Raw genomic sequence first — 24,660 nt, 5'->3', positions numbered from 1 at the left:
GCCCTTCCTCTGCACCTCCCCGCCCCTGGAGGATATCTCGGGCACACCAATGGCTTCCAAGAAAGAGCGGTCGGTAAAGGACTTCCTCCAGAAGGTCGGCACTGGTGGGGTCGAAGCGATTCTGTCATCCGGGGGACCCTCAGCTGACCGAGACTCCCCAGAGGAGAGGGCCCAGACACCCGTAGCATACTTGAGTCCCTTTTTGCCTCCCTGACTGGGGAATTCCATGCTATGAAAAAGGAAATCATCTTGGAAAGCTGAGAGATATGCAGGGACATAGATTCCGTTGGCGAGAGAGTGGATGTGCTGGAGACACACAAGTCATCTAGAGACGAGGAGATCCATCAGCTTCAGCAGAAAGTCCTTCGCCTCCTCGACCAGCACTTGGATCTCCAAGCCCATGCAGAGGACCTCGAGAACCGTTCCCGTCGGAACAACATTAGAATTCGGGCAGTTCCTCAGGGTCTTGAGAGGCAGGACATTGAATCCTACGTCGAGGATCTCTTCCGCTATATATTGGAGGCCCCTCCGGAGCAGAAGATCAAGCTGGACCGAACGCACAGTTTGGGGCCTAAGAGGCCGGCGACTACACCCCCTCCGGACATCTTAACTCGCGTTCACGATTTCCAGCTAAAGGAACGGATTCTCCGGGAAGCGCGAAACAAGCACCCCCTCAAATTTCGATCCACTCGACCCCTCCTGTTCCAGGACCTTGCCGCTTCAAAGTTACAGAAAAGATGAGACTTCAGAGCGGTCACAACATTCTTGCACTCGGACATGTCTTATTCATGGGGTCATCCATTCAGACTCATCTTTAAGTGGGAAGGCAGGCTCCGCCATATCCCCTCGCTGCAGGAGGCCACAACACTTCTTAACCTACCGGAGGAGAGTCGGAGCTCCCAGGATCGGGGGGCTCTGAAGGACGGCAGCCGGGACTGGCACAATGGAGCTGTGTTGGGGGGTACTCCGTCCTGCCTGCGCCCAGATCCAGCAACAATGGTAAAGGAGCGTAAAGCTGTGCTTGATACCCTGATGGAAGATACCGCAGACACAGATTGATGGCATATAGGTCCGGTAAAATTGGAACATGTTGTTAAGGGGTACACTTTGAATTTGCAGAGCCGGGTGCTGGGCGGGGCAGCGGGAGGCTCCTGCTGTACATCTCACACCTCACCATGGGGCAGGTAGCCCAGGACACTGTTGGACATTTTGAATTGTTGGTATTATTAGTTAGTTTTTAGGTCTCGCCTGTCGATGCGCATGCGCATCGAGCTTGCGAGCCTATTGCGGCTTAAACAACCTTTAACTAGCAAGCAAGGAATCGTGGCGATTCCTTGCAGTGCCCGTGACTTTTAAGCTCAATGCGCATGTGCATTGAGCTTAAAAGCGCGTGCACATCAGTTCCCTCAGCCGCAATCGCCGTCTGTTCCCTCAGCCGCATTCCTCCGACACCTTTTGAAGTGAAGCTTAGCTTCACTTCAAAGGCCCCGGCTTCTTCACACCCACATGCCGCTCTCCCCGCTCCGCCCCCTCCCCTGCCCGCCGTGTGCATTTCTCCTACACCCCCTCCCCACAGCAATGCCCTCCGACTGTTTTACAATTTGAAGAGGTAATCGGAGTGCCTCCTCACATTTCACTTCACTGCCTTCCAACCTCATGGTTGAAACTTTAGTCACCATCTCCTGTTTGTCGTACCCCAAGCAGCGGTGCCCGCACTGCAAATCCTTCTGTTATGCCACATCTCTCAGCTTACAGATTCCTTCGCTCTTTCTTTTACTTTCCACGTTTCTGCCTCTTTCACTCTCTCTTCCAACTCTCTCCCCCCTCTCCATTTACTTACACAAATCTCGCAGATACCCCAAGCAGCAGTGCCCGCACTACCAATCCTTCTGTTATGCCACATCTCTCAGCTTACAGATTCCTTCGCTCTTTCTTTTACTCTCCACGTTTCTGCCTCTTTCACTCTCTCGTCCAACTCTCTCCCCCCCTCTCCATTTACTTACACAAATCTCGCAGATACCCCAAGCAGCAGTGCCCGCACTACCAATCCTTCTGTTATGCCACATCTCTCAGCTTACAGATTCGCACTTTCTTTTCCTCTCAACGTTTCTGCCTCTTTCACTCTCTCTTCCAACTCTCTCCCCCCTCTCCATTTACTTACACAAATCTCGCAGATACCCCAAGCAGCAGTGCCCGCACTACCAATCCTTCTGTTATGCCACATCTCTCAGCTTACATATTCCTTCGCTCTTTCTTTTACTCTCCACGTTTCTGCCTCTTTCACTCTCTCGTCCAACTCTCTCCCCCTCTCCATTTACTTACACAAATCTCGCAGATACCCCAAGCAGCAGTGCCCGCACTACCAATCCTTCTGTTATGCCACATCTCTCAGCTTACAGATTCGCACTTTCTTTTCCTCTCAACGTTTCCGCCTCTTTCACTCTCTCTTACAACTCTCTCCCCCCTCTCCATTTACTTACACAAATCTCGCAGATACCCCAAGCAGCAGTGCCCGCAATACCGCACTACCAAGCCTTCTGTTATGCCACATCTCTCAGCTTACATATTCCTTCGCTCTTTCTTTTACTCTCCACGTTTCTGCCTCTTTCCCTCTCTTCCAACTCTCTCCCCCTCTCCATTTACTTACACAAATCTCGCAGATACCCCAAGCAGCAGTGCCCGCACTACCAATCCTTCTGTTATGCCACATCTCTCAGCTTACAGATTCCTTCGCTCTTTCTTTTACTCTCCACGTTTCTGCCTCTTTCACTCTCTCTTCCAACTCTCTCCCCCCTCTCCATTTACTTACACAAATCTCGCAGATACCCCAAGCAGCAGTGCCCGCACTACCAATCCTTCTGTTATGCCACATCTCTCAGCTTACATATTCCTTCGCTCTTTCTTTTACTCTCCACGTTTCTGCCTCTTTCACTCTCTCGTCCAACTCTCTCCCCCCTCTCCATTTACTTACACAAATCTCGCAGATACCCCAAGCAGCAGTGCCCGCACTACCAATCCTTCTGTTATGCCACATCTCTCAGCTTACAGATTCGCACTTTCTTTTCCTCTCAACGTTTCTGCCTCTTTCACTCTCTCTTACAACTCTCTCCCCCCTCTCCATTTACTTACACAAATCTCGCAGATACCCCAAGCAGCAGTGCCCGCAATACCGCACTACCAAGCCTTCTGTTATGCCACATCTCTCAGCTTACATATTCCTTCGCTCTTTCTTTTACTCTCCACGTTTCTGCCTCTTTCACTCTCTTCCAACTCTCTCCCCCTCTCCATTTACTTACACAAATCTCGCAGATACCCCAAGCAGCAGTGCCCGCACTACCAATCCTTCTGTTATGCCACATCTCTCAGCTTACAGATTCCTTCGCTCTTTCTTTTACTCTCCACGTTTCTGCCTCTTTCACTCTCTCTTCCAACTCTCTCCCCCCTCTCCATTTACTTACACAAATCTCGCAGATACCCCAAGCAGCAGTGCCCGCACTACCAATCCTTCTGTTATGCCACATCTCTCAACTTACAGATTCGCACTTTCTTTTCCTCTCAACGTTTCTGCCTCTTTCACTCTCTCTTACAACTCTCTCCCCCCTCTCCATTTACTTACACAAATCTCGCAGATACCCCAAGCAGCAGTGCCCGCAATACCGCACTACCAAGCCTTCTGTTATGCCACATCTCTCAGCTTACATATTCGCACTTTCTTTTCCTCTCAACGTTTCTGCCTCTTTCACTCTCTCTTACAACTCTCTCCCCCCTCTCCATTTACTTACACAAATCTCGCAGATACCCCAAGCAGCAGTGCCCGCACTACCAAGCCTTCTGTTATGCCACATCTCTCAGCTTACATATTCCTTCACTCTTTCTTTTACTCTCCACGTTTCTGCCTCTTTCACTCTCTTCCAACTCTCTCCCCCTCTCCATTTACTTACACAAATCTCGCAGATACCCCAAGCAGCAGTGCCCGCACTACCAATCCTTCTGTTATGCCACATCTCTCAGCTTACAGATTCCTTCGCTCTTTCTTTTACTCTCCACGTTTCTGCCTCTTTCACTCTCGTCCAACTCTCTCCCCCCTCTCCATTTACTTACACAAATCTCGCAGATACCCCAAGCAGCAGTGCCCGCACTACCAATCCTTCTGTTATGCCACATCTCTCAACTTACAGATTCGCACTTTCTTTTCCTCTCAACGTTTCTGCCTCTTTCACTCTCTCTTACAACTCTCTCCCCCCTCTCCATTTACTTACACAAATCTCGCAGATACCCCAAGCAGCAGTGCCCGCAATACCGCACTACCAAGCCTTCTGTTATGCCACATCTCTCAACTTACAGATTCGCACTTTCTTTTCCTCTCAACGTTTCTGCCTCTTTCACTCTCTCTTACAACTCTCTCCCCCCTCTCCATTTACTTACACAAATCTCGCAGATACCCCAAGCAGCAGTGCCCGCAATACCGCACTACCAATCCTTCTGTTATGCTACATCTCTCAGCTTACAGATTCATTCGCTCTTTCTTTTACTCTCCACGTTTCTGCCTCTTTCACTCTCTCTTCCAACTCTCTCCCCCCTCTCCATTTACTTACACAAATCTCGCAGATACCCCAAGCAGCAGTGCCCGCACTACCAAGCCTTCTGTTATGCCACATCTCTCAGCTTACATATTCCTTCGCTCTTTCTTTTACTCTCCACGTTTCTCCCTCTTTCACTCTCTCTTACAACTCTCTCCCCCTCTCCATTTACTTACACAAATCTCGCAGATACCCCGAGCAGCAGTGCCCGCACTAGCGAGCGTTCTGTTATGCCACATCTCTCAGCTTACAGATTCCTTCGCTCTTTCTTTTACTCTCCACGTTTCTGCCTCTTTCACTCTCTCTTCCAACTCTCTCCCTCCATCTCCATTTACTTACACAAATCTTGGTGAGGCACAGGCAGCAACAGTGCAAGCTTCCCTCACACACAGAGCAGGTACAGCACAGGCAGCAACAGTGCAAGCTTCCATCACACACGGAGCAGGTACAGCACAGGCAACAGCAATGCAAGCTTCCCTCAAACACGGAGCAGGTACAGCACAGGCAGCAACAGTGCAAGCTTCCCTCACACACAGAGCAGGTACAGCACAGGCAACAGCAGTGCAAGCTTCCCTTACACATGGAACAGGTACAGCACCGACAGCAGCAGTGCAAGCTTCCCTCACACACGGAGCTGTTACAGCACAGGCAGCAGCAGTGCAAGCTTCCCTCACACATAGATCAGGTACAGCACAGGCGGCAGCAGTGCAAGCTTCCATCACACATGGAGCATGTACAGCACAGGCAACAGCAATGCAAGCTTCACTCAAACACGGAGCATGTACAGCACAGGCAGCAACAGTGCAAGCTTCCCTCACACACCGAGCAGGTACAGCACAGGCAGCAACAGTGCAAGCTTCCCTCACACACAGAGCAGGTACAGCACAGGCAGCAACAGTGCAAGCTTCCATCACACACGGAGCAGGTACAGCACAGGCAACAGCAATGCAAGCTTCCCTCAAACACGGAGCATGTACAGCACAGGCAGCAACAGTGCAAGCTTCCCTCACACACAGAGCAGGTACAGCACAGGCAGCAACAGTGCAAGCTTCCCTCACACACAGAGCAGGTACAGCACAGGCAGCAACAGTGCAAGCTTCCATCACACACGGAACAGGTACAGCACAGGCAACAGCAGTGCAAGCTTCCCTTACACATGGAACAGGTACAGCACCGACAGCAGCAGTGCAAGCTTCCCTCACACACGGAGCAGGTATAGCACAGGCAGCTCTGAACAATGTGCCTGACCTTATTGCAAGTTGAACTATCCCTTTCTTTCTATAAATTGAGATAAGCCTAGTAGTGGATGTGTTAGCTCCTACTACTAGGTTCAGTGTCTATTGTCACATTTACTTTGAACTATACATTCCTAAAGCCATATGTGTGTGTGCCCATTAATCCATGGTGCTGTACTTCACCGTCCCTCAACCCTTTTCTAGTGAAAAAAGGGGGAGGGGGATTGGCAACGCCTCACGGGAGCAACCACCATGGAGGATGTGTCAAACTGGTACTCGCTTAACTCCCCACTGTACCATCATCAGCAGTTGCCAACCGTAAAAGTAAAGGGGATCTAAACATTGTGCTAAACAAAACAAAACTCCGTGTAGTGATGTGAATGACCCAACTACGTGATAGGGCCTACCCTCCCGCAGATACCCCAAACAGCAGTGCCCGCACTACCAAGCGTTCTGTTATGCCACATCTCTCAGGTTACAGATCCCTTCGCTCTTTCTATTCCTCTCCACTTTTCTGCAAATTTCACTCTCTTCCAAATCTCTCCCTTCCTCTCCAATTACTTACACAAATCTCGCCGATACCCCGAGCAGCAGTGCCCGCACTAGCGAGCGTTCTGTTATGCCACATCTCTCAGGTTACAGATCCCTTCTCTCTTTCTATTCCTCTCCATGTTTCTGCCTCTTTCACTCTCTCTTCCAACTCTCTCCCTCCATCTCCATTTACTTACACAAATCTTGGTGATACCCCGAGCAGCAGTGCCCACAATACCGAGCGTTCTGTTATGCCACATCTCTCAGCTTACAGATCCCTTCTCTCTTTCTATTCCTCTCCACGTTTCTGCCTCTTTCACTCTCTCTTCCAACTCTCTCCCTCCCTCTCCAATTACTTACACAAATCTCGCCGATACCCCGAGCAGCAGTGCCCGCACTAGCGAGCGTTCTGTTATGCCACATCTCTCAGCTTACAGATCCCTTCTCTCTTTCTATTCCTCTCCACGTTTCTGCCTCTTTCACTCTCTCTTCCAACTCTCTCCCTCCCTCTCCAATTACTTACACAAATCTCGCCGATACCCCGAGCAGCAGTGCCCGCACTAGCGAGCGTTCTGTTATGCCACATCTCTCATCTTACAGATCCCTTCGCTCTTTCTTTTCCTCTCAACGTTTCTGCCTCTTTCACTCTCTCTTCCAACTCTCTCCCCCCTCTCCATTTACTTACACAAATCTCGCAGATACCCCAAGCAGCTGTGCCTGCACTACCAAGCCTTCTGTTATGCCACATCTCTCAGCTTACAGATTCCTTCGCTCTTTCTTTTACTCTCCACTTTTCTGCCTCTTTCACTCTCTCTTCCAACTCTCTCCCTCCATCTCCATTTACTTACACAAATCTTGGTGATACCCCGAGCAGCAGTGCCCACAATACCGAGCGTTCTGTTATGCCACATCTCTCAGCTTACAGATCCCTTCTCTATTTCTATTCCTCTCCACGTTTCTGCCTCTTTCACTCTCTCTTCCAACTCTCTCCCTCCCTCTCCAATTACTTACACAAATCTCGCCGATACCCCGAGCAGCAGTGCCTGCACTAGCGAGCGTTCTGTTATGCCACATCTCTCAGCTTACAGATCCCTTCTCTCTTTCTATTCCTCTCCACGTTTCTGCCTCTTTCACTCTCTCTTCCAACTCTCTCCCTCCCTCTCCAATTACTTACACAAATCTCGCCGATACCCCGAGCAGCAGTGCCCGCACTAGCGAGCGTTCTGTTATGCCACATCTCTCATCTTACAGATCCCTTCGCTCTTTCTTTTCCTCTCAACGTTTCTGCCTCTTTCACTCTCTCTTCCAACTCTCTCCCCCCTCTCCATTTACTTACACAAATCTCGCAGATACCCCAAGCAGCTGTGCCCGCACTACCAAGCCTTCTGTTATGCCACATCTCTCAGCTTACAGATTCCTTCGCTCTTTCTTTTACTCTCCACGTTTCTGCCTCTTTCACTCTCTCTTCCAACTCTCTCCCTCCATCTCCATTTACTTACACAAATCTTGGTGAGGCACAGGCAGCAACAGTCCAAGCTTCCCTCACACACAGAGCAGGTACAGCACAGGCAGCAACAGTGCAAGCTTCCATCACACACAGAGCAGGTACAGCACAGGCAACAGCAATGCAAGCTTCCCTCAAATACGGAGCAGGTACAGCACAGGCAGCAACATTGCAAGCTTCCCTCACACACAGAGCAGGTACAGCACAGGCAGCAACAGTGCAAGCTTCCCTCACACACAGAGCAGTACAGCACAGGCAGCAACAGTGCAAGCTTCCATCACACACAGAGCAGGTACAGCACAGGCAACAGCAATGCAAGCTTCCCTCAAACACGGAGCAGGTACAGCACAGGCAACAGCAGTGCAAGCTTCCCTTACACATGGAACAGGTACAGCACCGACAGCAGCAGTGCAAGCTTCCCTCACACAAGGAGCAGGTACAGCACAGGCAGCAGCAGTGCAAGCTTCCCTCACACATAGATCAGGTACAGAACAGGCGGCAGCAGTGCAAGCTTCCCTTACACATGGAACAGGTACAGCACCGACAGCAGCAGTGCAAGCTTCCCTCACACACCGTCACACACCCTCAGCTTCACACACCCTCACTCACCCTCACACACACACACACACACACACACACACACACACATACAACAAAAGGAAGAATAGAATTAAACTATCCTAATCCACACTCTAACTCCAAGATAGAAATCCTGAGTCCTAATTCACCCTAAAAAACTAACAGCCTAATTCACCCTACAAATACACCCTCAAGATACGCAACAGAAAGACATCCTAGAAAATAACAACCAAAGTAAAAATACGCCATCCTAATGCACCAGCCAAATAAACAATCAAATAAAACTAAACAAAACACAATATAAGTAAAGACTCAAATAATAGCCTCCTATTCCACCCTATTCAAAGACATGATTGTGCATTTAACAGATAGATAAGTTTTATGCCATTTTCTGAGACAAAAACAAATTTTTGCACGCAATTAAAAAGTTAAGGGGAGAAAACGTAGTCGTGCATCAGATACGTTACACACAAAATCTACTTCCCAAATGTGAGCTACAGCATGCAACGATGTTTATCAAGCTTCAGGTCACCAAACCAAAAATTATTCGGACAAAATAACACCAACAAAAGAACGAAGAAATATCTGTCAGGATGCGAGGACTAGGATGTACAAACACAAAAGTAAAACAGCCTATTTTTAACTTGGGTAATAAACAAGCACTATTCATCCCGTAAATGGGACGGATTAAACACAATTGTCATGAGTTACACAAAAAACCGTAGGCATATAACAATAGCAGTTCATCACACGGAATTACATCAAATATAAAAAACATATTACGCAACTTGGATTCAGCGCTAACATCATCAATAAACATTACATATGTCTCTTAGCTTCACAAAACAACTCGTAATACAATTAATACTTTTGAAGTGTACAATATTCATGGCGAAAAGAGTACTTTGAAACTCAAAGAACAGCTCTTGTACGTCAAATAACAAACAACTGCTAATAATACTTTACATAACACTTTACGAAAATAAATACATTACATATCGAAGAATAAAAACAAGACTTTAATTACATTACATAATATTCATTTCGAAATATTACAAACAAAAAAATACTATGTCAACATTATTAAAATTACACTCCTATTCATTCGTTAACTTAAACATACTATAGGTAGTAAATAAAAACACTTACATATAAATTACATAAATAACTAAAATAATTACAATCGCTAACAAAATATGTCAGTTTTTATATAAATACACTCATAATTATTAACTAATTTATGCATACTATCAATACTACTTTAAATTAGATTAAAAAAACACGTCGAGGAAATCTCTTACCTATCATACGACGCACCAACAGCACACGGACAGGAACACGCCTTCCGCATCCCGCTATTCTCCATGTTCTGGAGAATTCCACCGATTACGTATGCAAATCGGAACGCGACGTCAAAAACGTAGCGCTCCGATTGGCTAAAAAATTTGTCAATCAAAAAAAAGACGTAACTTTAGGAAAATTTAAAAAAAAACTACAACGCTAACCTGTTAAATTTAGGTAGCGTTAAGGTGGCGCTTTGCGTCCGACATTTTAATAAAAAAAAAAAATTTCAACCTCAACCCCTCACCCTCAATCACACTCAATCACCCTCAACACATCACCCTCACTCACCCTCACTCACGCTCAATCACCCTCACTCACCCTCACCCTCACTCACCCTCACTCACCCTCACCCTCACTCACCCTCACCCTCACTCACCCTCAATCACCCTCACTCACCCTCACCCTCACTCACCCTAATTCACCCTCACTCACCCTCACTCACGCTCACCCTCACTCACCCTCAACCCCTCACCCTCACTCACCCTCACTCACCCTCAACCCCTCACCCTCACTCACCCTCAACCCCTCAGCCTCCCCCTCACTCACCCTCAACCCCTCACCCTCAACACATCACTCACCCTCACTCTCACTCACCCTCAGTCACCCTCACTCCCCCTCAACCCCTCACCCTCACCCTCACTCACCCTCAATCACCCTCACCCTCACTCACCCTCACCCTCACTCACCCTCAACACCTCACCCTCAATCACCCTCACCCTCAATCACACTCAACTCCTCACCCTCACCCTCACTCACCCTCACCTTCACCCTCTCACCCTCAACCCCTCACCCTCACTCACCCTCAACCCCTCAACCACCCTCAACCCCTCACCCTCACTCACCCTCACTCACACTCACCCTCACTCACACTCACCCTCACTCACTCACCCTCACCCCCACCCTCACTCACACTCACTCACCCTCACTCACCCTCACCCTCACTCACCCTCACCAACACTCACCCTCACCAACACTCACCCTCAACACCTCACCCTCACTCACCCTCAACCCCTCACCCTCACCCTCACTCACCCTCAACCCCTTACCCTCAATCACCCTCACCCTCACTCAGCCTCAACCCCTCACCCTCACTCACCCTCAACCCCTCACCCTCACTCACCCTCAACCCCTCACCCTCACTCACTCTCAATCACCCTCACCCTCACTCACCCTCACCCTCACTCACCCTCACCCTCACTCACCCTCACTCACCCTCAGCCTCACTCACCCTCAACCCCTCACCCTCACTCACCCTCACCCTCACTTACCCTCACCCTCCCTCAACCCCTCACCCTCACTCACCCTCATCCCCTCAGCCTCACCCTCACTCACCCTCACTCACCCTCGCCCTCACTCACCCTCACTCACCCTCACCCTCACTCACCCTCACCCTCACTCACACTCACTCACCCTCACTCACCCCCACCCTCACTCACACTCACTCACCCTCACTCACCCTCACCCTCACTCACCCTCACCCACACTCACCCTCACCCTCACTCACCCTCAACACCTCACCCTCACTCACCCTCAACCCCTCACCCTCACTCAGCCTCAACCCCTTACCCTCAATCACCCTCACCCTCACCCTGACTCACCATCAACCCCTCAAACTCACTCACCCTCAACCCCTCACCCTCACTCACCCTCAACCCCTCACTCACCCTCACTCAGCCTCACCCTCACTCACCCTCACTCACCCTCACTCACCCTCAATGCCTCACCCTCACTCACTCTCAACCCCTCACCCTCACTCACCCTCAACACCTCACCCTCACCCTCACTCACCCTCAACCGTTCACCCTCAACCCCTCACTCACCCTCACTCTCACTCACCCTCACTTACACTCAACCCCTCAGCCTCACCCTCACTCACCCTCACTTACCCTCAACCCCTCAGCCTCACCCTCACTCACTCACCCTCAACCCCTCACCCTCACTCACCCTCACCCTCACTCACCCTCAACCCCTCACACTCACTCACCCTCACCCTCACTCACCCTCAACTCCTCACCCTCACTCACCCTCAACACCTCACCCTCACCCTCACTCACCCTCACCCTCCCTCAACCCCTCACCCTCACTCACCCTCATCCCCTCAGCCTCACCCTCACTCACACTCACTCACCCTCACTCACCGCCACCCTCACTCACACTCACTCACCCTCACTCACCCTCACTCACCCTCACCCTCACTCACCCTCACCCACACTCACCCTCACCCTCACTCACCCTCAACACCTCACCCTCACTCACCCTCAACCCCTCACCCTCACTCAGCCTCAACCCCTTACCCTCAATCACCCTCACCCTCACTCAGCCTCAACCCCTCACCCTCACTCACCCTCAACCCCTCATCCTCACTCACCCTCAACCCCTCATCCTCACTCACCCTCAACCACTCACCCTCACTCACCCTCAACCCCTCACACTCACTCACCCTCACTCAGCCTCACCCTCACTCACCCTCACTCACCCTCACCCTCACTCACCCTCACTCACCCTCACTCACCCTCACCCTCACTCACCCTCACCCTCACTCACCCTCACCCTCACTCACCCTCACTCACCCTCAATCACCCTCACCCTCACTCACCCTCACTCACCCTCACCCTCACTCACCCTAATTCACCCTCACTCACCCTCACTCACGCTCACCCTCACCCTCACTCACCCTCAACCCCTCACCCTCACTCACCCTCACCCTCACTCACCCTCAACCCCTCACCCTCACTCACCCTCAACCCCTCAGCCTCCCCCTCACTCACCCTCAACCCCTCACCCTCAACACATCACTCACCCTCAACCCCTCACCCTCACCCTCACTCACCCTCAATCACCCTCACCCTCACTCACCCTCACCCTCACTCACCCTCAACACCTCACCCTCAATCACCCTCACCCTCACTCACACTCAACTCCTCACCCTCACCCTCACTCACCCTCACCTTCACCCTCTCACCCTCAACCCCTCACCCTCACTCACCCTCAACCCCTCAACCACCCTCAACCCCTCACCCTCACTCACCCTCACTCACCCTCACTCACCCCCACCCTCACTCACACTCACTCACCCTCACTCACCCTCACCCTCACTCACCCTCACCAACACTCACCCTCACCAACACTCACCCTCAACACCTCACCCTCACTCATCCTCAACCCCTCACCCTCACCCTCACTCACCCTCAACCCCTTACCCTCAATCACCCTCACCCTCACTCAGCCTCAACCCCTCACCCTCACTCACCCTCAACCCCTCACCCACCCTCAACCCCTCACCCTCACTCACTCTCAATCACCCTCACCCTCACTCACCCTCACTCACCCTCACTCACCCTCAACCCCTCACCCTCACTCACCCTCACCCTCACTTACCCTCACCCTCCCTCAACCCCTCACCCTCACTCACCCTCATCCCCTCAGCCTCACCCTCACTCACCCTCACTCACCCTCGCCCTCACTCACCCTCACTCACCCTCACCCTCACTCACCCTCACCCTCACTCACACTCACTCACCCTCACTCACCCCCACCCTCACTCACACTCACTCACCCTCACTCACCCTCACCCTCACTCACCCTCACCCACACTCACCCTCACCCTCACTCACCCTCAACCCCTCACCCTCACCCTCACTCAGCCTCAACCCCTTACCCTCAATCACCCTCACCCTCACTCAGCCTCAACCCCTCACCCTCACTCACCATCAACCCCTCAAACTCACTCACCCTCAACCCCTCACCCTCACTCACCCTCAACCCCTCACCCTCACTCACCCTCACTCAGCCTCACCCTCACTCACCCTCACTCACCCTCACCCTCAATGCCTCACCCTCACTCACTCTCAACCCCTCACCCTCACTCACCCTCAACACCTCACCCTCACCCTCACTCACCCTCAACCGTTCACCCTCAACCCCTCACTCACCCTCACTCTCACTCAACCCCTCAGCCTCACCCTCACTCACCCTCACTTACCCTCAACCCCTCAGCCTCACCCTCACTCACCCTCACTCACCCTCAACCCCTCACCCTCACTCACCCTCACCCTCACTCACCCTCAACCCCTCACACTCACTCACCCTCACCCTCACTCACCCTCACCCTCACTCACCCTCAACACCTCACCCTCACCCTCACTCACCCTCACCCTCCCTCAACCCCTCACCCTCACTCACCCTCATCCCCTCAGCCTCACCCTCACTCACACTCACTCACCCTCACTCACCGCCACCCTCACTCACACTCACTCACCCTCACTCACCCTCACTCACCCTCACCCTCACTCACCCTCACCCACACTCACCCTCACCCTCACTCACCCTCAACACCTCACCCTCACTCACCCTCAACCCCTCACCCTCACCCTCACTCAGCCTCAACCCCTTACCCTCAATCACCCTCACCCTCACTCAGCCTCAACCCCTCACCCTCACTCACCCTCAACCCCTCATCCTCACTCACCCTCAACCCCTCACCCTCACTCACCCTCAACCCCTCACACTCACTCACCCTCACTCAGCCTCACCCTCACTCACCCTCACTCACCCTCACCCTCACTCACCCTCACTCACCCACACTCACCCTCACCCTCACTCACCCTCAACGCCTCACCCTCACTCACTCTCAACCCCTCACCCTCACTCACCCTCAACCGTTCACCCTCAACTCCTCACTCACCCTCACTCTCACTCACCCTCACTTACCCTCAACACCTCAGCCTCACCTTCACTCACCCTCACTTACCCTCAACCCCTCAGCCTCACCCTCACTCACCCTCACCCTCACTCACCCTCAACCCCTCACCCTCACTCATCATCACCCTCACTCACCCTCAACCCCTCACACTCACTCACCCTCACCCTCACTCACCCTCAACTCCTCACCCTCACTCACCCTCAACACCTCAGCCTCACTCACCCTCAACGCCTCACCCTCACTCACCCTCAACCCCTCACCCTCAACACCTCACCCTCAACCCCTCACCCTCACAACACATATTGTGTTACAATAGGTGTCACATTTGCGGAAGATAAAACTATCTAGAGATGTAGCATAACGACCAGAGCTGCCATATAAGTCACGTAAATACTAAACATGTTGCATTCCAAATGCTATAGGTGTCACATTTGCAAACGTTATAACTATTGGCATTGTAAATGACAAAGCCATCAATATAGCAATTTTAACATCGCCAAAAAAAAAATTTATGTCATTTACAAGACCAATAACTACAACTTTTCTAATGCGATACTTATTGCATTCCAACCACACTCATCCACGCAACGCCACTCACACACGCAACGCCACTCACACACGCAACGCCACTCACACACGCTACGCCACTCACACACGCAACGCCACTCATCCACGCAACGCCACTCATCCACGCAACACCACTCATCCACGCAACGCCACTCATCCACGCAACGCCACTCATCCACGCAACGCCACTCATCCACGCAACGCCACTCTTCCATTTGCAAAAAGAAAAATTTCTAACTATTCTATTGCGAGACCTATTGCATTTCCAATGCTTGTTTATTAAGGGTAACAGGGTCCTCTCCTCCTCCTCATGGAGCAGATAGACTTTTGTTCATGCAGGCTGGTGTGTGTTCAGGTGACATTAGGTTGGTACTTGCACAGGGGTTCCCAATCCCTCCATTGCACCCTTCTCCCCACTATAATGTCGACTGATATCAAGATCCTATCTCTTAGAGTTAAGGGCCTTAATAACCCTATTGAACGGTGTACTGTTCTGTCCTTTTTGGAAAACTCAGACGCCCAGATTTGTCTCCTCCCAGAGACGCATCTCCTGGCACAAGACACCCACAGACTACGGTCCAGGGCGTTCCCGTATCAAATGCATTCTTCTCAGCCCTCTAAGACAGCAGGGGTGGCTATATTGGTCTCTGCAAAGTTTCGGGCCAGATCAATTCTAAACAAGCCGAGATCAATGGCAGGCTCCTGGCTTATTCCTTTACACTAGGGCAGCACACCTTTACAGTATCTACAGCTTATGTCCTCAACGAAGGACAGGAGGGGTTCATTAGAGAGGTGGTACGCAAGCTGTCCTGTACACTCGATAGATCTCCGCTCTTGGGGGGCGATTTCAACTTGGTATTTGATAATGAGCTGCATTGGTCTGTGCAGCGAGTAGGACAGATTGGGGCCCTCTCCAGAGCTGGGGCACGACTACTGGCTATAACCGGACTCACCGACGTCTGGCGACTGCGTCACCCAAAGTCTAGAGAATATACCTTTTATTCCCACTCCCACAAACCATATGACAGGAACGTTTATATATTAACAACTGCCACACTAACACAGCAGACACAAGAGGCGACGATAGTCCCATGCCCTATATCAGACCACTCTGCAGTGAGGGGTTCCTTGTCCCTGAGCCATCCGCGTCCATCTCGTTGTTTTTGGCGACTGCAGGAGTCGATGTTGCAACGTCCCTCGATGATAAAACAAATCAAGGGGTCCATAACTGACTACCTTGCTATAAGTGATACCTCGGATGTTTTGGCGGCCATTCTCTGGGATGCGCTAAAAGCGGTGGTCAGGGGGGAGTTTTTAGGAATAGCAGCGGCTGACAAGCTTAGGAGGGAGAAGAGGGAACAACTAACGGGGGAGGTTATTGAGTTGGCACGTACCCCTAGAGTATGGAAACAACTCAAAGCGGCCAGCGCCCAATTAGCGGCACTAGATATAGACAGAGCTGAGTAAGCCGCACTATAGCTTAAGCATGCCTTTTATGTTGGGGGTGATAGATGCGGGAAGCTCTTAGCCAACAGGTTGCAAGCGCAGAGGCAGGCGTCCCATCTTCCTCTTGTGGTGGATCAGCAGGGAGAAGAGCGTACCACAGATCAAGGAATTGCAGATACTTTTAGGCAATTCTACTCGACTTTGTATGATGCCCAGACGCTACCTGAGGAAGGCCCAGGCCAGTATTTACAGGCCATATCCACGGCCAAACTGGTTACCCACCAAGCTGAGGAACTTGCAGCTCCTATAAGATTGGAAGAGGTTATCTCTGCCATCTCCAAGTTAAAACCCCACAAATCACCTGGTGCAGATGGCTTTCCCTTTGTTTTTTTATAAAAACCTTTTGCAACATTCTTGCCCCAGTGCTGGTCAGGGTCTACAATTCGATTGGACCCTCCACTCCTCTCCTGCCTTCTATGCTGGAAGCGCTGATCACGGTTATCCCCAAACAGGGCAAAGACAAATGCATGTGTGCCTCTTTTCGCCCCATTTCCCTGTCAACTGTCGATCTGAAAATCTTTACGGGAATACTGGCGCAGAGACTCTCTTCCCATCTACCCGAGTTGATCGATCCGGACCAATCCGGTTTTGTCCCCGCAAATGATTCTCTGTCGCCGCTACGAAGGCGTTCGGCAGGGTCCATTGGCCGTATCTTAAGGCGATGCTATCTCGTTTTGGTATACCCTCCCGATTCATTGATTGGATCTTTAGTAGTTATACCCACCCAAACCCGCCTCGGTCAGTGTGAATGGGATTGCCTCAAAGTCGTATCCCATACAACGGGGCATGCGACAGGGGTGTCCCATGCACAGCTTTTATTTGCCCTTTATATGAGCCTACGGCTCAAAGTGTCCGTAATGACCCCTCCATAACTGGGGTGCAATTTGGAGGGTCGGCACACAAACTCGGTCTCTACGCAGATGACGTAGTGGCTACACTGGAGCGGCCCAGGGAGTCTCTTCCTGCCCAGCTGGCAGAATTAGATAGGTTTGCCTTAGTCTCGGGGTTTAAGATCAATGTTCATATATCCCAAGCTCTTAATCCCTCCCTTGATCCCACAACGTTAGATCTCCTGCAGTGGTCGTACCACATCCACTGGGCCTCGACCTCTATCCCCTATTTGGGACTGCAACTTTCCGACGACTTGCAGGTCACTAACTCGACAAACTACACATTATTACTGCTGCAGGTCCGGGATTGTTTATAACGATGGAGACCGCATTCGTTGTCATGGTTGGGCCGCATCGCTGCCATTAAGATGACGCTCCGCCCTAAGATAATTTATCTGTTCCAAACGCTCCACTTAGTGCCTCAGACGGGAGTCATACTTTCACTACAAAGAGATATAGAACATTTCATTTGGAGAGACCAGAGAGCTCGCCTGCGCAGGGAATTAGCATACAGGAGCACGCGTGAGGGTGGACTGGGGATCCCGAACTCACAGGCTTACTGGTGGGCGACACACTTGAGAGCTTTGGTCGAATGGTCCCGCCCAGAGTCCAAAAAGCACTGGCTTTTTATGGATCGTCGCTTGCCAGACAGCCGCTGTAGGGTGTCCCCTTCCTCTCTCAATATGCATGTCCCCAGAACTTGTACCTGTCTAAGATCACTCACCCTACCCTCTTAGCTTGGGATAAGGTTGCTATCTTGCGGGAGCTTACGACATTTCCTTCCCCGATTATGCCTATAGTTAACAATCCCGACTTTGCCCCAGGGTTGGACCAGGTGGGGTTCAGGCATTGGACCAGGGCGGGTCGCCGCTCCATAGGGCATTTCTTTGACATCACAGGACCCCGAGCCTTCTCCGACTTCCGCGAAGACAGGGACCCTCCGGAGACCGAACGGTACCATTACCTACAGATCCGCCATTGGGTACTGAACACTGGGGTGCAGGAGGGCGCCGAGAGACACCTTACAAAATTTGAGAAATGGCTACTCACACGGCACACTGACTCCCACTTAACTTCCGATTTGTATTAATTTACCAATCACATTCACACCACCGAGAAGACTCCGGATCATATAAGGTGGGAAGTGGAACTGGGCCGAACACTTTCACTGAAAGAGTGGACTGGTGTGTTCTTTAGGGCCCGACATTCAGCGCGCAATGTAGCCTCCATTGAAACACCAATAGGTAACTATTTTGGTGGCTATCTTACCCCTCCCCGGCTCCACAGAAGTAACCCCTCTCGTACCCCCACTGTTGGAGAGCCCGCGGCTTGTTGGATACTCTCACCCATCTATTATGGGATTGCCCCGACTTAGCGGATTATTGGAAGCAGATCTTAGATGACATTGACTCTCACTTTAACACCCAAATTCCTGGCTTCCCAGCGTCTATCCTCCTGGGTCTCCCGAACCCACTAACCTTTCCTCTTAGGTCTAGGAGGGGTAAACAGGTGGCTTTAGTTTTAGGGGCGGCCTTGCAAAATATATTCTCCTATTGGGGCACTCCGACGATCCCTACCAGGCTGGGTTGGCTCCACCGGCTTTGGGGTGCTCAGGGGATTGAGAAGATCTTGTTAACCCTCACTCACCCTGGCGCCTCTTTTCACGACCTGTGGGAGCCTCTGCTCACCTTGTTATCTACTGACTTTACAGAACTCTCATGTCCTAAATATTTGAGACTTCTGAGACTTGCGGAACCAACTGCACAGGCAGCCTCAAGTGCTCATACTACAACATAAAATTTCTATTTAGACCACTTCCTGCTGGGGCAGGAAAGATTTGTGCACATTATTTTATTATTTTTGGAGGAGGAGAGGGGGCGGGGGGGGGGGGGGGGTTAGTTCTGTTTTCTTTTTTGGTTGTCAGGTTTGTGTATTCTCTGCCATAGCCGTGATCGGCTTCCGGATGATACCCTGCTGCACAGAATGCTGGATGGCACTGTATGTTTGTTTTGTTGTCTTGAAATCAATAAAGTAATCTAAATTAAAAAAAGAGTCTTGACGGAACGTCGAAAAAAATAAGTCAAAAAGGTGTCGCCAATATATGCATCGTGCACATCACTTCTGGCAATGGTGTCAGCGCCCTGAATGACACTACCCACTGGCTCGCAGAGGTACTGCTCGAAAAGTGTTTAGATAAAGTCTGACGCCTGGAAATTTTTCTAAGGTAAGGAATCTGAGGCTAGAATTCTCAATCAGCTACAGAGTTCATTAAAAAATTGGAGCAGACTCACATTTCAGCGTGAATAGTAAGAGTCTTTTGGGCAATACAAAAACAGTGGACTCAAGGTTTCACAAGCAATGTATAATAAGCTACTCTTATAAGCATTTATAAGGTCTTTGAAGTCTATTCCCCTTCTTTCTAATTTCTCTACAAACATCAGGCATTACAGAGCTATGGGTACAGGTGGTCTGCCGTGACAGGGATGTCAGCTTATTGAAGCTTGTGAACAAAATCAAGGATGAGGAATGGCATGAGTCTAAAATGACCCCTAGGGAGACAGCTACTGCTGTTCAATTTAGAATAATCCAGTTGTTGTTTCTTCACATGGTATACACTACCCTGACTCAAGCATTGGTGCGTCGGGAAGATCCACTCTCCTAGTTGTTTGTGATGTAAGGTGCCTTAGGCTCTTCCTTCTTATCACATGGTCATACCCGGCTTTGCAATGCTGCTGAAGGGGTGTATTTCACCACTGTCAGTGGAGTGTTGGGCTAGACTGTAGACCGGGATCCCAATCTCACCCTCCTCCATATAGTCCCTGGAATGGACACTAACAGATACAGGCCTGCCTTGATGTACAAAGGCTTTTTGGTTGCTGAGTAGGAGATTGCTAGAGAGAGGAGAAGCAATAAAAATTGTAAGACTTAATAACTGGGATGGGGTGGTCTGCTCCAATGTGCTGGAGATAGCGCTCTATAAGGTTTGTGGATGCCTGCACAAACACACTAGGATCTGGAGAGATTAGGGGAGCAAAGGGGAAAAAGTCTAGACCCACCAAGAATTAACAGCTGTACTAGGGGCACATTGATGAAAGTATGCCATGACACGAGACACTAGGCATGCATGCTGGGAGTAACGGCGTGGTTATTTAATTTGGTTGTCACTTAGCTTTCTACAGTGATTTTTGCAAAAAGCATGCTCGTGGTTATGCGGTTTGAGATCTAAAGAAAAATGTGATAGTGTATGTCTCGTGGTGTCAAAAAATGCTAATAAACTTGTTTAATACAGAAAGGCTTACTGAAGCTGACCTTCTATGGGATGTCAGAAATGGCACAGGCATATCAGAAAAAGGATTGCAGACAATAGTAGGTCAGAAGGTGCAATAACATGCAGACTGCCATTAAAATGCACAGTCAAATAAAATTGAGAACAGTCAATTAACGGCCTGGGGTTTAATCACACGGTTCGGGATCAGCTTCTAGACTTCCAACAGCCCCCCACCAACATTCTGAAACCACACAGGCCACCAAGCCACAATTACTAACATTAACACAAGACGAGAGTAATATAATAGACACTGTGAGTATGAAAACAAGATTAACATAAACCTAAGAAGGTTATTTATTGTAATTGTATTTATTGCAATTTATTGTAATAATGCAGTTGAAATCTCACAACCCCTCACAAGTGAGTGGATACCATGCCAATGTGAGGTGAAAATAAACTCCATAGCACCATACTCTTTATAAGTAATGAGTGCACCGACTGGGAGGTACCTAGAAGAGAGGCCCATGTACTACTTAAAAATAGAAGCCAATTCCTAACTTTGATGGGCCGCCTTCCGATAACTGGTAGGAGAAAACAAATTACATTGAGAAAAGTCCCCCTCCAGTCTTTACCTTAACATTATCAGACTTCAGCTCAGACTCCGTGTATAGCCCTTTCATGAAGTCCGTCACCCGGATCACCTGAAATGAGAGGTCAGAGGTAAGTTACAAGCCAAAGTAATTGTACAGCACAAATTTTTCAGATAAACCCACATCACCATCACAAAGTTCTTTTGGGACAGATTGGAGGTCCAACACTACCTGAAACACAGCCTGAAAGAGAAGATCGAGCACAATGCACAAAAGCAGAAGAGTCTTTATTTTCGGTTGACTACACAATAGTACTGTTCAAAGCACACTTTGTCAATATTCCTTTCACCCTCACTTTCTACAATGGAGAGGTCTGCGGCCAGTAATGCACAGTAATTATCAAGTAATACATTTGATTCTTCCAAACTATGTCTGTACTATATCAGGTACCTGAATTATGTAAAAATGCATCTTTAGAAGATATATGCCCTCGCCCTCTGTGGAGAGGTGTGGTGCAGCGGCCAGGACAGCTGCCTTCGGAGCACAGGGTTCACGGTTCGATCCCCAGCTCCGGGGCAGCTCAGCTCAGCACCATGTGACTCTGGGCAATAGCTCACTTAATTTCCACGACGGCCCCAGTGCCTTGAGACCCGTAAGGGTGAGTAGTTCGCACTTTACAAATACGGATTTTTACATTTACGTCTAACCTGGAATAACTTCAGTGGGTCTTAGGCAGATCAGAGAAACCCCCAGAGAATTGACACCTAACTATGTTTGAGAAATTCAGAGAAATAATTGTAATATCGCAAAACTGTTCTGACAAAAAAACAGTATTCATTATTGAAATACTTGTCAATGGGGATTGGAGGGTTCTTGAGGAAAAATAAATAGTTTTTCAGCCTGTTCTGTTCCATTCCTGATCAACACAAAATAAGCTTTGGAAAAAATAGTAAGAAATGATGGACGTTCTCCACCCTAATATGTGCTTCAATAAAAACCAAACAGAGAAATTTAAAATCACATTTTCCTAAACTCAATCATTAAAACCAAAGAAGTAATTGTCCTCGATTTTATTAAAAAATAAACTTTACTAAAGCAAGATTGGATTATTTATTGACCTAAATTCCTGATCACAAATGCCATATAATTGAGCTTAATATGTATTTCCCACACAGTACTGATGTTCAATCTGCACACAACCGGTCTGGTCATACATTTATCCTATGTTTCAGTTTGCCATCGGTTACCCTCAAAAGTATGCGCTCCCAGAATTTCCCATCATTGTGTTCACCAGAAATATGACACAATTCCGCTCACATTAGTGGCAAGTTTGTGCTCTTTTAATTCAACCACTCAGTTGATGGAGGTATACTGTGCTCAGTTCTCACCATTTCAGCAGAACATCAATACCCACAAATAAACAGAATAGTTCAGGAGATTTCTGTCAAGTTAGAGCCTTCGCCACACTAGGCATGGTAGGCATGGAAAATTAAGTGTCTTGTTCTAGGTTTTGTTGACTTTCCCTTTTAGGGCTTTAGGGACTGGACTTATTGGCAAGAAAGAGACTTTCCTCTCTAGGACTAGATGGTCTGATGGTAGATGCTAGCGTACAGGGTAGTTCACCTCAAGTGACAAGGTGGCACAGGTTCGGTGATGGTTAGAGACTTCACCCCTTGGGGTTAGGCATATCTAGGATTTGATGCTAGATGACAAAAAAGTCCTCTCTGCGGCAGGATGGTTCAGGGGTTACCTTCTGGGTTAATGAGACTTTCAACTCTATGACTGGCCGGCTAACTGGTTTGATCCTGGAACACAATGACTTTTCTATTTAGGCCTGCATGACTCTGGATTATTGTCCAACATTAGAGAAACATGCTTATGGGTAGAAATTCAAATCTAAAACCCAGCATAACATATCACTATTTGGAACTTGTTTAGCAACTCATGTGAAATGTGTTCATTATTTTTGGTACACTTTCAGCAGACAGGCATCCCCATGGCACAGAATACCTCCCACACTTGATTATCATAGTAGATTTCACTGCTTGAGTTTATTTGACTTGATACTCACTGTAGGAAGCTGGCTCTAAATATGATATTTCCATTAGGTGGTAATACTGAGCACAGAGTCCAGGGGTTCCCCAAAAGTGTAGAGAGCTCAATGTAAAACCCAAAGTGCTCTATTAGTGGTAGTGTGGACAAGCAGATTTAGGCCAAACACAGAGGAGTGTAAGACATTTATTGAAAAGTGATTAATAATGGACACACGGCTCAAGAAGGAGATTCAGACTAATTTTAGAAAAATATGCTTTGTACTTTATTTTAAGACGAAGATCTTCGCAATTAGGCAAGTACATTTTTATATAAAAATAGTCTGCACTTTAAAAACTCGACACTAAAATATTTTCAGAACAGTTCAATGTTATCCTATGAGGAAAACACGTTTGCCGTTAATCAGGTAAGTACGCACCTTACAGTTCCACTCTTAGGGACCAATGGTCAGCAGTAGGCAAGGAGTAGGTAAGAACCAACACTGCACCACCAGCGGCACAGGGATGGCAGAGTACAGAGGTCAAATTCGGAGTTTGGCCCAATGCGTTTCAATGGAGACTGGGGTTCTTGGAGCCACACTGCTTGCAAGTAAGTGACACAGTTGCAGGGGCTAAGCTTTTGGTGTTAGGACCAGTACTGGGGGTGGGGGGAGCGGGAGACAAAGCAGCACTAAACATACACCACCAGCGGCACAGGGGCGGCCAGGTGTAGGGTGCAAACACAGCGTCAGTCACCCAAAGTAATCCTAGGGAGTACCTTCTTTTTGGAAACAGGATGCAGGCGTCGAACTGGAGGGTCCAGATTGAACACCAGCGACAGCACGGGTAAACTGAAGTGTTAGGGGTCACAGGGGCACTGCTGATCGAGCTCACCAAAGCCGAGGGGCTACGGGAGAAGGGGTGCCTTTACACATCGGAAATCTTCCGGTCACGGGGGGTACCCTTCAGATTCACTCTGAAGTTGCAGTCGTGGGGTTAGGAGTGGTCGGGAAATGCTGGGGAGACTTCCCTGGGTGGGTGGCCCTCCGCTCTGACTAGGGCCAAGTGCCTCAGGTGCAGAGTGGGTACGAGTAGCGGATCCGCCTAGATCCAGAGTCTTCGTTGTTGCTTTCTTATGGACAGGTACGCTGTACACAGGAAATTTGAGTCTTTGTTGAAGGCAGCAGTCCTTCCAGGGGTTTCAGAGGTCACTGGCTGCAAGACAGGTCACAGGTTCATCGAAGTTGGAGACAGGCTCGTAGGGCGGGGCCAAGGCAGTCGTCTTCAGTCTTCTATGCAGGGTTCTCTTCTTTCTTCGTAGGTTATCGCAGATC

General features: G+C 49.5%; 1 protein-coding gene across 5 annotated transcripts in view; it reads right to left on the bottom strand.

The window, feature by feature from the left end:
- TRAF3IP1 (TRAF3 interacting protein 1) overlaps positions 1-24,660 on the bottom strand; it is a 337,634-nt gene that overhangs the window by 238,555 nt on the left and 74,419 nt on the right. For all 5 annotated transcript variants that reach the window (XM_078681404.1, XM_078681405.1, XM_078681406.1 and 2 more), the window contains exon 2: positions 21,339-21,407. In XM_078681404.1, coding sequence (XP_078537530.1) covers positions 21,339-21,407 — 69 coding nt within the window. The remainder of the gene's footprint in view (positions 1-21,338; positions 21,408-24,660) is intronic.

The sequence above is a fragment of the Lissotriton helveticus genome, chromosome 3_1 (assembly GCF_964261635.1).
Source record: "Lissotriton helveticus chromosome 3_1, aLisHel1.1, whole genome shotgun sequence".
NCBI lineage: Eukaryota > Metazoa > Chordata > Amphibia > Caudata > Salamandridae > Lissotriton > Lissotriton helveticus.
Note: the sequence above shows the minus strand (reverse complement) of the source record. Positions and strands in the feature narration are given on the sequence as shown.